This window comes from Zingiber officinale, chromosome 4A (assembly GCF_018446385.1).
Source record: "Zingiber officinale cultivar Zhangliang chromosome 4A, Zo_v1.1, whole genome shotgun sequence".
In the NCBI taxonomy this organism is placed as follows: domain Eukaryota; kingdom Viridiplantae; phylum Streptophyta; class Magnoliopsida; order Zingiberales; family Zingiberaceae; genus Zingiber; species Zingiber officinale.
In genome coordinates, this window is record NC_055992.1 from 10,606,033 (window position 1) to 10,620,728 (window position 14,696).

At 41.2% G+C, this 14,696-nt stretch overlaps 2 protein-coding genes and 1 non-coding gene across 3 annotated transcripts; all 3 read left to right on the forward strand.

The window, feature by feature from the left end:
• The first annotated feature begins 5,787 nt into the window (after positions 1 to 5,787).
• On the forward strand, positions 5,788 to 10,917 carry LOC121969535. Its single transcript, XM_042519678.1, has 2 exons — positions 5,788 to 5,962; positions 9,075 to 10,917. Exon 2 carries the CDS (start codon positions 9,083 to 9,085, stop codon positions 10,643 to 10,645), a length of 1,563 nt encoding a protein of 520 aa, XP_042375612.1. The 5' UTR covers positions 5,788 to 5,962; positions 9,075 to 9,082; the 3' UTR covers positions 10,646 to 10,917.
• Positions 10,918 to 11,853: 936 nt separating this feature from the next.
• Positions 11,854 to 11,934, forward strand: TRNAL-AAG. The gene has a single exon. It is a non-coding gene; the product is annotated as a tRNA-Leu (tRNA).
• A 227-nt stretch (positions 11,935 to 12,161) lies between these two features.
• LOC121973127 (40S ribosomal protein S27-2-like) lies at positions 12,162 to 12,962 on the forward strand. The gene is made up of 4 exons (XM_042524714.1): positions 12,162 to 12,296; positions 12,388 to 12,489; positions 12,564 to 12,592; positions 12,674 to 12,962. Exons 1-4 carry the CDS (start codon positions 12,294 to 12,296, stop codon positions 12,798 to 12,800), a joined length of 261 nt encoding a protein of 86 aa, XP_042380648.1. The 5' UTR covers positions 12,162 to 12,293; the 3' UTR covers positions 12,801 to 12,962.
• The last annotated feature ends 1,734 nt before the right edge of the window (positions 12,963 to 14,696 follow it).

The window sequence follows — 14,696 nt, forward strand, 5'->3', positions numbered from 1 at the left end:
TCTCGCCGCATTTGCGTCTTCGCGTGTCCCGTAACCTCCTTTGCCGTTTTAGTGCTCCGGTGATCTCGTTGCTACTTCTTCTGGCGATTCCGTGTTCCTTGTCGATCTCTATTCTTCTCTGTAAGGTTCTTCTTCTTTTCTATCTTTGGTTTTCTTTGCGTTTCTTTCCCGAGTTTTGGTCCTTTGGGCGCTGTCTCGTTTGTCGTCCTCTTCTTTCTATTATCTGCCTTTTGTGGTTTCGTCCGTTCGGACAATGGCCAGTTCTTCTCAACCTCAAGACCCAACCCTCAGCCCATGGTATACCACCATGAAGTCGCGCTTCGATCGGCGCGACGCCGATATTCTGATGGACACTTTTGAAATCCCTTCTAATTTTGAACTTATCTTACCCTCCCCCTCCGCTCGGCCACACAAACCGCCGCGCGGAGCTTTCTGTGTTTTCCGCGACCAGTTCATAGCCGGTCTGCGATTTCCAATTCATCCCTTCATCGTTGAAGTTTACAATTTTTTCGGCATTCCGCTCGGAAGCCTAGTCCCTAACACTTTCCGCCTTCTGTGCGGCATCGTCGTCTTGTTCAAAATCCACAACATTCCCCTCCGACCGGAGGTTTTCTACTATTTCTACTACCCTAAACAGTCCGAGCTGGGCACTTACATGTTCCAGGCTCGGCCCGGCTTAGTTTTCTTTAATAAACTGCTCTCTTCCAATAAGCATTGGAAAGAATATTATTTCTACCTTCGTCTTCCCGAGCGGGCCTCCTTCCGAACCCAGTGACAGGTCGGACCACCAATCTCCCCTGAGCTGAAGAGGTTCAAGACTCGACCGGACTACCTTCACACTGCCAACATGCTAGCCGGTCTGAAGTTTGACATCAATAAGTTCTTGCCTGAAGGGGTGATGTACATATTCGTCTTGAGTCCGATCAGGACCCCCCTCCCGAGCGGCTTCGGTAAGAATTTTACTTGTGCTTTCGCTTTGATTGCTAACTGATTTTCTCCTTTTTTCTTTGTAGTGGACATTGTCATGGAGTCCGTGATGGGCGGCATTTTGAAAAGGAAAGCGGCGGCGCTCGAGGCCGCGGCTGCCAAAGAGATGGAGGCACTTGGTATTGAGCCGGTCGGCTCACATGAAGGGGAGAGCGGAACTCACTAGGAGTCGGCCGCTCAAGCCTCTCCCCAGGATGTGGCAAGAGGAGCCACCCCCAGCGGAGGACCAACAGTCCAAGAGGAAGGCCCCGCTCAGGAGGAAGAGCGCTCTCTTCGACAAAAGAGACGCCGAACGGAGACACCACTCCGCTCGGCCACATCCGCGGTCCAACCGACCGAACGAACCACCGCCGATTCTCACGGCAAAGCTCCAGCGGTCGAGGCGATCTCGTCCGATCGGACCCCATCCCAGCTGGATGCGTCGGCGCACCCTCTCGAGGCCATTCTAGTCAGCGCCCTTCCGCCCGCTCCCCACCGAGTCGAACGTTCGGCCATTTTGTCCCAATTTTCTGCGCCGGCCTCCGATCCTTCCCTGGCTTCCGCCCAGACGACTCCCGGTCGGCACCGTACCATCCGGGTCTCCTTGCATCTCCCCACTGAAGAGTTGATGCCTGAATCCGATCGGCCCACCGCGCCCGAGCACATGATCACAATGAAGGGGCCCCTAGCCGAGATGTGGGCCGACGCTCGGGCGCGCGTCGCGATGATTCCGCTCAGCAATCTGGCCAACAGTCATATGCAACAGGCCACTGGGGTAAGTATATTTTCTTAAGTCCTTTACGGATTCTTTCCGGTCGGCTATTAACAATCTTGCTTATGTCAGAGATGGGTGGAGGAGATCGCCGTCTGCAACCGTCTGGCCATGGTGGACGAGGAGCTAAAGCGGCTAAGGAGTTCGGGCGGCGCGCCTTCCCAGGGTCCATCATATGTCGAGCTGCAGAAAGAGCTCAAGAAGGCCCAAGACTTGTTGGCAGCCGAGCAGAAGAAGACGGCCGACCAGGCTCACACTCTGGCCGAACTTGAGCACTAGAACAAATCACTAGATCGCAAAATAAGTCTGGCCACCGAGCGGAAGAAGACGGTCATCGCCGACCTAGAGAAGAAGAATGTCGAGGCTCGGGGGCTAGAGCAAAGGGTTAAGGAGCTGATGGATCAGCTGGCCGGTGAGAAGGCGGCCCGATCGAACGTGGTGACGAAGCTTGAGGCTGCCTTGCAAGAACACCAGGCCGTCGCCGACGCCTCCCGAGCGGCCCTCAAAGAATACCAGGAGGTTGAGCCAGGCCGGGTCGCCGCCTTGAGGCAAAATTACATCCGTTCGGCCGAATTCTCCGAAAAAGTATGCGAGCGGATGTATACTGCTTTTGAGCTTGCTATGACGGCCACCACAACTTATTTGAAGTCTAAGGGTCATCTTCCCGACTCCGTCCTCATCCCGACCCAAGACCAAGCGACGCTCCTCGACACCATCCCAAATGACGTTTATGACTTCCTTGAGTGGAAGTTTTTATGTAATTCGGTCGCTCGACCAAAAACTGTCCTTTTTTGTAATTCGGTCGCTCGACCTTAATTTCCCTGTTTTCAATGAAAAATTTATCTACGTTGTGCGCCTTCTTTTTTACTTTACTTTGCATGCTTGTGGGTGGTTGGTCGGAGCCTATGACACACAACTTGGCCAACTAGGCCTTCCGAGCGGGCGTAGGTGACATTCAACTTGTCACTACTTTTCCTCGCCGCTTATCTTCAAACGTCATTTATTCCGGCCGGAGGGTTTATAGTCGCAGGCGCGACTCTCGATATTTAACGTCGGAGCTCGACGGTCTTCCGGCCGGAGGGTTTATAGTCGCCGGCGCGACTCTCGATATTTAACGTCGGAGCTCGACGGTCTTCCGGACGGAGGGTTTATAGTCGCCGGCGTGACTCTCGATATTTAACGTCGGAGCTCGACGGTCTTCTAGTCGGAGGGTTTATAGTCGCCGGCGCGACTCTCGATATTTAACGTCGGAGATCGACGGTCTTCCGACCGGATGGTTTATAGTCGCCGGCGCGACTCTCGATATTTAACGTCGGAGCTCCACGGTCTTCCGCTCGGAGGGTTTATAGTCGCCGGTTAGACTCTCGATTTTTAACGTTGGAGCTCGACGGTCTTCCGCTCGAAGGGTTTATAGTCGCCGGTTCGACTTTCGATTTTTAACGTCGGAGCTCGATGGTTTTCCGGCCGGAGGGTTTATAGTCGCCGGTTCGACTCTCGATTTTTAACGTTGGAGCTCAACAGTCTTCCGCCCGGAGGGTTTATAGTCGCCGGTTCGACTCTCGATTTTTAACGTCGGAGCTCGACGGTCTTCCGGCCGGATGATTTATAGTCACCGACGCGACTCTCGATATTTAACGTCGGAGCTCGATAGTGTTCCGGCCGGAGGGTTTATAGTCGCCGACGCGACTCTCGATTTTTAACGTCGGAGCTTGATGATCTTCCGGCCGGAGGGTTTATAGTCGCCGGCGCGACTCTTGATTTTTAACGTCGGAGCTCGACGGTCTTCCGGCCGGAGGGTTTATAGTCGCCGGCGCGACTCTCGATTTTTAACGTAGCAGCTTGACAGTTTTCTGGTCAGAGGGTTTATAGTCGCCGGCTCGACTCTTGATTTTTAACGTCGGAGCTCGACGGTCTTCCGGCCGGAGGGTTTATAGTCGCCGGTTCGACTCTCGATTTTTAACGTCGGAGCTCGACGGTCTTCCGGCCGGATGGTTTATAGTCGCCGGCGCGACTCTCGATATTTAACGTCGGAGCTCGACGGTCTTCCGACCGGAGGGTTTATAGTCGCCGGCGCGACTCTCGATTTTTAACGTCGGAACTCGACGGTCTTCCGGCCGGAAGGTTTATAGTCGCCGGCGCGACTCTCGATTTTTAACGTCGGAGCTCGACGGCCTTCAAGGCTAATTTCAACATGGATGATATACGCCCTGCCGAGCGGCACGGGGTCTTCGTGTAGTCGCCCGTTCGACGAATAATGTCAAATGCGTTTTATCCCTTTACTTCCTGCATTAAAAGGACACAGGCGACCAAGACATACATAAAATGAATTACATCGGTGCACCTCTTACCCAGCTCAGTGAAAAGGGATCGGGGCAAGTGGTGCTTCCCCTTGAATGCCGACCGGATCTTTATCTCGGCCCCATGTTGAGATATTCTGTCGCTCGGCCTGCTGATGCTGACGGCCCCTGTTGCTCTAAGCGCTCGGCTTGCGCCTTTTGTTTCTGTTGCTCCACGAGCTTAGCTGCTCTTGCCTCAATTATAGCGTCGAGCTCCTCCTGGGAGAGCATCATGGTGTGCGGTCGTCCAGCTTCGTCCATCTCTTCCGCTCGGATGTAGGTGCGTTCCCACAGACGGCGCCAATTTGATCATGTCCGAACGCTGAATCGATGGGCGCTGGGCATGTTGCGCTCTTCCAACTGATGATGTGGATCTCTAACCGGCCGTATGGATCTCCGGCGAACCTGCAAAGAAGTCGGGCCGGGAAGGGGTTCCCGGCGACGACCCTCCGACGCTCAAGTCAGGCAAGAGGATAATGAAGTGGCTCCAAAGATGCGAGAATGCGTGATTGCGTACCTCTGGCGAAGTCTGAGGGCTCTTATATAGAGCTGTGGGAAGGCTTGTGCACACCTACCGAGGCGTACACGTGTCCTGTACCATACCTTAGTATGGGCTTGCCAAAGGAGCATGTCTGACACCATACTGCTACAGTCTGAACACCTCTATGATGGGACAGCAGAACCTTCCGCCGTAAGATTCTGCGTATGGCTTGGTCGTCGAACATGCCTGTTGTCAGAAGATGTCTCCCAATGGCCCCTTGTCCTTGTATCCTTTTTCCCCTGGCCGAGCGTCCCTCCGCTCGGCAGGCATCGATCCGACCGGGCGTAGGTATTGGTCCGACCGGGTGCTCGACTGAGACTGTTCCTTCACAGTATTGCTGTTTTACGCCTCGACCGAGCGGGCCGGCCGCTCGGCCCGGCGACCCTGTTCACCCTGAGCGTCGGAAACCCGACTCCCCGTCGGGTTGTCTTTGATTCCTCTTGGACCCGTTCGGCCGGTTGACCCTACTCTTCTCCGATCGACCGTTTGACTTTTGACCTCCACGTGGCGTTGACTCCCCTCAAAGGGGGTCTCCTGTCTGTACATCCGGATCACTTTGCATGCAAGGAGTAGAAACAAAATTTTTTGGATATGGGGATTGCATGCAAAGTTAACATTGTGATTGGAGATTTTTCTCTAATTTACCGTCATTTTAACCTACTTAATTTTATTTTATTCGTATAATTAAATATTAATTTTTATATATTGGTGATGATTACATATAATTTATTGATTTTAATTAGTAAATCAGTAGTTATGCACATATTAAAAATATGAGTATTAAATTATCTACAATTAATTTAGATATCAATAAAAAAATAGAAATACAGACAAAGGAATAACATAAATATTTTTTATAAATTATTTTCACATTTGACTTTATGAAATGAGTTAAATGTTATTTTTAAAATATAGAGAAGTCAAATGCTGACTGTTAGAAAATAGAGTCGGTTAAAGGTGTTTTTTCCCTTTAAAAATGATTTTTATTTAATTATATAAAATATTATAGAATTTTATGATTACAAATTTACTATATAACGTATTACTTAAATTATAAGCATAACAATAATATTAATAGTATACAGGAAACACTTTGCGTTAATTTTTTAATAAATTAGATTAAATAAAATTAGTTCATTTATGGTTCTTTTATAGTCACGTGTACCGAATGACTGAATTACAGGGAACACTTTCCGTCCCCTAATCCCTCTTCCCCACCCGTCTCCCTCCGCCTCCAGCCGCGGCTTCCTCTTCTTCGAGCTTTCTGTCGACCGGAGGTCGCAACTCTTCTCCGTTTTCTGCTGCTGGCGCTTTACTTTTTGGGAAAAGTCGCTGCGGTGTCACCTGGTTAGAACATTGACTTTCTAAATTTCAGATTCTTTTTCCAAATGACGAATTTTGTTTGAAATTCGATGCGTTTTGATATGTCTTGACCTATTCCTTATCTGTTTCCTTGCAAGTTCTGAATTGATGCGTAGTTAGAATCTCTATGGAAAGGGGCCTTTAGAGCAAGCTCACAAGTGAGAAATGTGTAGGAAAAAATATACCTTTACCCAGTGGTTGAGCTCGGTTTGATCCTTAGCCATCCAGGAAAAATATACACAATTATCTTGCTCTTAAGTTATACTTCACAAGGGATAGAATCATTTTCGTTCATAACACTACTGATTGGAAAAGGGATACCAAGAGTCAACTATGAAAAGAGCTGCATCTAGCAAGCAAGTGTAGTGGTCAATCTGTAATAAATTTCATATTTTAACATTTCAAAGATTAATAGCTAAATTGTGATCAATTTAGTTTGGTTGATTAACTTTTTGTATTCGGTCATGCATAGCTGTGCTGATATCCCTTGTAACCCATGCTAACCTCTTGCTCCTGCCTTTGCAATGCCAGAACAGATCTTGACAATGTGACAAGTGCTAGGAGTGAGGTAAACATTACAGTGTAACAAGTTTCTAAGTGGGACTTGTGGCATATTCTTAATTAGTGTGTTGAATAGGTATTTGTACTATTTTTCCCGATGGTGTAAATTATAGTCAAGAAAATTTCATGCTTGTTTGCGTATGTTGAATATGAACATTTCTTCTTACCCTTAAAATCCTAGTACAAACATTTCCACCTATCTTATATGCTAAGTTATCAAATATCAGTTAAAAGATTTTATTTGGGTGTTAACATAATATTTGGATTGATAACCAAGATTTTGGCCTAATTTTTAGTTATTTCATCAGCAATTGAACATACATTAATGTGAATTGTTGTATGCATATTGCTCATATGGACTATAACAATTGATCTCAAATCACAAGGTCAAACATCCTTCTTTCTGAAAGGTGGTATGCCAGGTTGTACGAATTATTTTGCTTTTTTTTTCCTTTTTTGTTATGCTTGCATTATCCGATCACAAGCTTTAGGCCTAGTATTGCAGTTTATTTTGTTTTATTCATTATTGACCTGGATATTTATAGAGCAATAGTAAATAAGTTTTAGGCAGATAAACAAGCTTTTAGTTATCTTGATTGAATTGGTCAGTATTGCCCGTTCTACACCATAGAGCCGCTGTTTGGTACAGAAGCAGGGCACACTATTGAAACTTGAACAATATTTGGATCCTCCACAACTAATCTTATAACGCTCTGAATCTTCTTTACCAAAAAAATCTAATGTTGTGGTGAATGCTAAATTGTTGGGATCGGAGCCCAGCAGAATACACATATTAAAATCTAATTTTCTCTTAAATCATGGATCTCGTCATGGTACATATAGTTTTAAATAAAATAACATGAAATAAAACATACCTTGCAGTTCTCGATAGAGTGAATGATATCACAAACAAATAAGAGTCCCACGTGTGACTCCTCTAGCGGTATCCACGCTCACTAGATCATGAACTTGATATGATCCGTTAGGTGCTAGCCTCTTGGATTTACAAAACCTTTTGGAAGCACTATCGATTTTTGATGGAAGAAAGAGAGAAGTGAATAATAGCTCATCATTCCACCCTTTCTAAGGGTGGCTATTTATATCCTCCAAGGAGGATAAAAAGTTAAGGTCTCCATTAATTCTTCATTTAAGTAGAATTATGCCATCCATTAATTAGGAAGATGAAGAGTTATGACTTCCATTAATTCTTCATTTAAGTAGAATTATGACCTTCATTAATTCTTCAGGGAAGATGAAGAGTTATGACTCTTCAAATTTTCCAAGGATCACAAGGATTGTGTCTATCCGAATTCTCTACTCCCTCTTCTTTGAATCAAATAAAATTATATTTGATCTTGACCGATATTAGCTTTCAATATTTCAGAATTAATTAATAATCTAATTAATTCTTATTGATTAATTTTAGTATCCACTAAAATAATCAATTATAGATAATGTTTATGTCTCCGTACTATGCATGTGACCCTTTAGATTTTATATATGAAGACAGTGTAAATCTATACACAGACTAAGGTAACCGTCTATCAACAGTTTTTAGTCACCCAACGTGATAAAATTAATATTAGTCTTAAACTATAAACCACCATGAACCGATTACTGTGTAGCCTACATCCCAATTAATTTGGTACATTATGCATCGTTACCAAATTAATTGTTTTACTTGATTTCTATGATATAATAGACTCCACTTGAATGATAAATCATTCCTCTTATGGTCATGGATTTTGAGTCACTAATATCTCTATTAAGCAGCCAGGATGTTAACTCCTAATCCAAGAGAGCGATGAATCCTCTATTGACTCAACACTATTTTCTTTACACTTTGCTATACACCCAACAACCATTTTAATCATAATTTGATTAAAGACTACTTTTAACGACGTCAAAGTACATAACTCCACGCATAGAATAAATGAAGGTCTCAAGTCAAAAGATCATTTGCACTCGTTCATAAGAGGAATGATCAATGATGCTTAATATCTGGTGGGTCGTGTCTAGTGTACCTCTAAACTCAAGGCACTCCAAGTACAACTTGGATATCCATTCCTTGGTCTATCTCGACCTAGTTATACTCAACGTTGATCTAAATATCCATGTCTCCCCTAGATATCTATTCGATCAAGACTGTTTTAAGATTAATATACTCATTGATCCATGGAACTTTATCATTAATCATATACGTACAAAAAAGTAAATGATTAACGATAAATACTTGTCTTTATGAAATAATTATCCATAAAATACATAAAGAGTGTCTTGGCACATAAGTGCACACACTAATATAAATATTGTTTTATTTTTTGCTTGACAAGGAAAAGGCGTGAGCAGTTCATTTGACTACACTGTTTTATGGCTTCCATATGTGACAGACTGAGATTTTATACCTGATAAAAATCAACTTTTTTTTTTTTAAAAAAATAAATATCGTGCATGCAGGTTTTAAGTGTTTCCAAAAACATTCATGCATATGTTTTTTCATGTTGGATAAGCAGTTGCAATTTTGTTCTTTCTCTAGAAAGCAGAATGGTTGGTGATAATGCAGAGATTAGTCATGCTAAAAGTGCAATCTTCAACAAAATCCATCAGAAAGATTATAGTGGTGCCAGGGCCCTTATTCTTGAAGCCTTGAAATCATCCTTATTGTTTGACCATGCCTCAGAATTGCTTGCAGTCTGTGATATTCTTTTCCATGCTGAGACAGAGAGCTATCTCCCACATTATGGCATTGATTGGTACCTGATTTTACAGCTTGGCCCTTCTCCCGAGCCTTCTGAGATACATGCCCGCTATTCAATACTTGTATCACAACTGAATCGTGTTAAGAATGATTTGCCAGGTACTGAGTTGGCACTAAATTATGTGAAGGAGGCATATTCTGTGCTTTCAAATCCTGTTAAACGAGCAGTGTTTGATTCCAAACGAAGTGGTTCTCGTGCTGCTCCATGCAGATCAAACTCTCAGTTTAAGGCCAGTTACTTTATGGATGCTGGCCATCCAGTGGTCATTGAAAGCAAGGTTTCAGAAAATACTTGGAGCAAAAATGGTTCTTCTACATTAACTAATGATGCTTCAGAAGATGCCACTGATTACCAGCAAAAGAAAAATTTGATGCATGTGTCAGGCTCTGTCAAATTCCAAGAGAGTTCCAATTTCGGTGATGGTTTATATTTGAAATTGCCAGATGAAAATGAATCTTCTCAACCACAGTCAGAGACAAGGAATATGACTACTGAAAGTAATTTAGATTTTGGTGGTTCTTCCAAAAGTAAAATGAGCATGCGTGAATCTTCCGAAGACGATGCTAATCAGCAACGAAAGAAGGTTTGCATTGATGAAACAATCTGCATCAAGGAAAAATACAGTATTTCTCAGTTCTCTAGTCCTGCTAGGACTACAGATTCCGGTGGGTCAAATGCCAGTGTCCCACACTGCAAGTCCAAGTTGTCTGCTAATGATTTCAAAGTAGACCAAGTTTGGGCTGTATATGATGAAAGGGATGCTATGCCTCGGTCATATGCCAAGGTAACATATATCGTTTCACCATGCACAGTGTGTGTGGCATTCTTAGAACCAAATCCAATGCTTGATGAAGAAATTCGATGGGTGGAAGAAAATTTACCATGTGCATGTGGTATTTTTCGAGTTGGCAGGGAGGCTCATTTGGACATTTCCAGGTTTTCTCATCGTGTCAATTTTGATATAAGCAAAAAGAAGTCCTTCTATAGAATTTTTCCCAAGGAAGGTGAGATCTGGGCTTTGTATAGAAACTGGAACAAGAGTTGGAGAAGCTCAGATTTTCTCCATTACAAATGTCGAGTGGTGGAGATACTTTCAGATTTCTCTGAGAGTGGAATTAGCATACGAAGCTTAGTGGAGGTGGATGGATACATGACCTTTTTCACCAAGCAGTTGGATGATGGTTTCCAATTGACAAAGCAACTGAACAGAGTAGAAATGCTCAGCTTTTCTCACAGAATCCCTGCGTACAGTGTAGTCGATATTAAAAACAACGCGATCCCACAAGGCTCATGGCACCTTGAACCTGATGCGCTCCCTCCTCGGTGGAGCATCCCTGATGCAGTCTGAACAGAATTTCTGACAGTAGCGTAGCTATAAGATATACTTATCTAGCTTTCAAGCTTAGTCCCACTTTTTTTTTGTTGAAACTGGTGCCGTTACGTACCAATGTATAGTCTTTTGTTTCCACAAAGCTTCTTGTTGTTCTTGATCGCAACATCTTCACTTGTCAAAAGCTTTGGCAGTGCATCTGAGTTTTGTGAATGTTGCTGCTGTGTTATTGTCCAAACAGTATATCACCTGTGGTATACATTAAGAATATGAATTTCTACAAAAGTTTACTTGGCAATTCTTCACATGGACATCAAAATTTGTACTCCAACTGAAAGGTAGTTTTTTTTTTTACAGTAATTCTTTCTCCCAAGTTTTATTTGGGACTTGAGGAAGAAACAAGTGACAGTGAGGAACAAGGAGAGGAAAGCACATAAAGGAAGCATTAGCTTTATCAACAACAAATCACCAACTTCCATGTAGCCTTCTTTGGACTCCACTATTGCTTTGGTGCTTTATAGAGGTATATATATCATGTTGTGAAGAATAATATGTAAATGGTATAGGAATTGGTATTGATATATAAGTGATTACTAGAATTGTTTGTTTGTCAATTTGGATTATGCATAGCAATTCTTGTGAATAATTTTTAATCTCAAAATCTACATGAGAAATTCATTGGAGCACACGCCTTTTTTTCTCATTATTTTACCTTTTTTATTGAAAATTATCTTATAGGTGCATTTTTATAAAATATTAAGAAAAGAAAGTTGATTAAAAATTTTCATTCGAATAAAATATAAAATATATATTTTATTTTATTTTTATTTATTTAAAGGAAAGAAAACAAATATAGTTGTTTTTTGAGGGTAAAAAAACAGAAGATTTTTTTTTAATTTAATAATCTTATTAGTTAGAAATATAAAAAAAAATTGTTTTAAACAGTACAACATGAATTAAAGTAAATTTATAGCGAATATTTTCTAAGTTCTTACCAAGTAAGTTTTTTTCATCTACACTCACGCTCCTAGAAAATAAAGCCACAAGAAAAATATTTTACTAAGTCTACCTTTTTTTTTTTTAAAAAAAAAGTAGAAAATCTTATATGAAAATGTCAACTACCTCTTTAATTAATATTATTTATACTAAAAAAAGATATGTAGCAACTTATAATGAGAAGATTTAATAAATTTAAATAAAATTAATATGAAAACAAATATGTCAATGTTGAGATGGCCGAGTTGGTCTAAGGCGCCAGATTAAGGTTCTGGTCCGAAAGGGCGTGGGTTCAAATCCCACTCTCAACAATTTTTTGTTTAATGGACCACATCAATTCAGGCTTTGTTTAATGGACAATATCAAATCAGGCTATCGTTAAATATTTTCAACGGACCAGATCAGATTAATTTTTCATGAAAAGATGATCAATGGCTAATTCATCTGCATATGGATAGTGTGCTTTTAACGGACGAGATCAGATCAGCTTATTATTAAACATTTCGATCAACGGCTGAAGCTCTACTCTCATTATATATATATATATTCGCTTTCGTTATTGCGACAAACTCTCTAGGGTTGCTCTTCCTCCTCGTCTACCTTCGAAAGCTTCTCGCTCGCCGCCGCCGCCTCTACTACTTTCAAGAATTCCTCTCTTTTTTCTTCGAAAATGGTAAAATTCCATCTCTTTTATTTGTTCTTTTTTCGTTTTCCTCGACTCATCGTGATTGATCTTTTGGTTCGCTTTGTTTTCGCTGGATTAGGTTCTTCCCAACGATATCGATCTTCTCAACCCTCCGGCCGAGCTCGAAAAGAAGAGGCACAAGCTGAAGCGTCTTGTCCAGTCTCCCAATTCCTTCTTCATGGTGATTGCACGTCTCTAACCCGTAAAAATCTCAACTTTATACCTCTCTTAACTTGGTTTTCTTTGAAATTGTAGGACGTGAAGTGTCAAGGCTGCTTCAACATGTAAGATCAGGGCTCCACGTTTCTTGGTTCGATCTGTTATTATATCATGGACCGTATTTGATCTTTTTCTCTCCCTTGCAGAACTACTGTTTTTAGTCACTCGCAGACCGTAGTGGTCTGCGGAAATTGCCAGACAGTGCTCTGTCAACCTACTGGCGGCCGCGCAAGACTCACCGAGGGGTGCTCCTTCCGGCGGAAGGGCGACTGAGCGTGTTTGCTCCATCGAATGTTGATCTTAAAGGTTTTGATCAGTTATTTCTTCTATCAGTGTAATCGAAACTGGTTCCATGTTTTATTTGTAGGTCTGTGATCTTGTTGCTCCTGAATTACTCTATATTTCAATCCTGTCAATGGCTTTATTTTGGGATTATTATGGTTTCCAATTGGTTCTTGTCAATGTTCTGTTCTTGGTTTTCTGATTGGGGAATTTGGTTTAATTGAATATGCCAAAGTTCATTACTCACAATCCGACTAATAATATTCAAATTATAAAAGTAAATTCAGAATATCGAATCTTTTGGAATATATATTCTTTTAATTCATTTTTGAAAACATATCCATTTCCTTCTCTGATGATTACCCATGTATTCTTTAAAAAGTGCATATGTACACATAATTAATGAGCAAAGTGAGTCAAATTTTAGGATTGAATTGGTTTAATTTGAGCTGAATGAATTGATACTGTTTACTATGTAGATATCTTATCATTATACAGTTCGTTTTATTGATTGTATAAAACATATGTTTAGTATAAATTAAACATGAGAATTTGAATCTGCCTATTTCATTTTTTGACTAAATTAAGGAATGAATATGTATAAGTATTTATTTATTTGACATCAGTGTCATTTCTAGTATCAATATGTAAAGACGAGGGTTTAATATTTCCTCCATTTTCCTCTCATGTATCTTTTTTCCTTCTATTTGCTGAACAAAGCGCTACATATTTAATGTTCCAGACTAGTAGAAAAAGATTCATAAACACTATAAATTTGATGGATGTACGATTCATTTACCGACTGGTTGTGTCAATTGATACCATAAAATCAGAAACGCATAAAAAAAAAAAAACATGAATCTAAAAAATACAACGAACCTCTAAATAGAAAAGATAAGAGGTTCTTAATTACACGATGATAAAAACTAGCCACCTTGTATGCCTGCATTGTTTAATCATTGTTTATTAAAATTTCAAGCATTTTAAACCATTGCTAATCATGCAATCTACAGTGGTATTTTAAACGCTCTCTTTGAATTTAACATGCGATTGCAGTAGCAAGCGGATTAAACTTGTATGAAAATCTAGTGAAGGGAGAATAAGTGGGATTGCGACAGCATTGATCTCAAGATAGTGCCGTTTGTATGCTGAATTATAACATATATTATCAGCAAATTGTGACATCTCGATGAAATTGTGACACCTTATTGTGCCAATACATAACTAAAACAAATCCTGAACTTATTAGAACTGAACTGTAACTTCTATAATAAGCGAGCTATGTAACTGTAATTTCTCAACCAAACTGGGACACCTGATGTAACTAAACCATGGTACCTAGTACAACCAAATGATGCCACCCTATAAATCTAAACCAGTGATATTACATAAAACCAAATTGCTTTGAAATTAGTAATGCACATGAAAGTCCCTGTTCACCTTAATGAGAGGCTTTATATAAGTTTTATCTGTAGTGAGTGCATTGTGTGACTGTTAGTCGGAGGATAAGTAAAAAACGAAAGCTCTGATCTGATTGATATCGTTGACAACCAAAGAAATTTGGATTATTTTTGAATTTTCATGGTGTAGAAAATTCAACAAGGCATGATATGAGATTTAAATATGAAAGGAAATGTTCAGGCATATACCTCCAAGTTGTCAAATTTCGAGCTTTTCTATCAAGTTGGATGTTTTCTAAAGCATTTGCTGCATGAATTACATCTTCTGATACTTCACCAACATTGTATTTCCATGCATAATCAGCCTTCCTAGACATGGGAATAGAGGACATTGACTTTTGATTTGGAAGCGCAAATGAGTAGAAGTCAGACATTGCTAAATTATAGCATGAAATATGAATATTTATTAGTTTTACCTGATGATTGA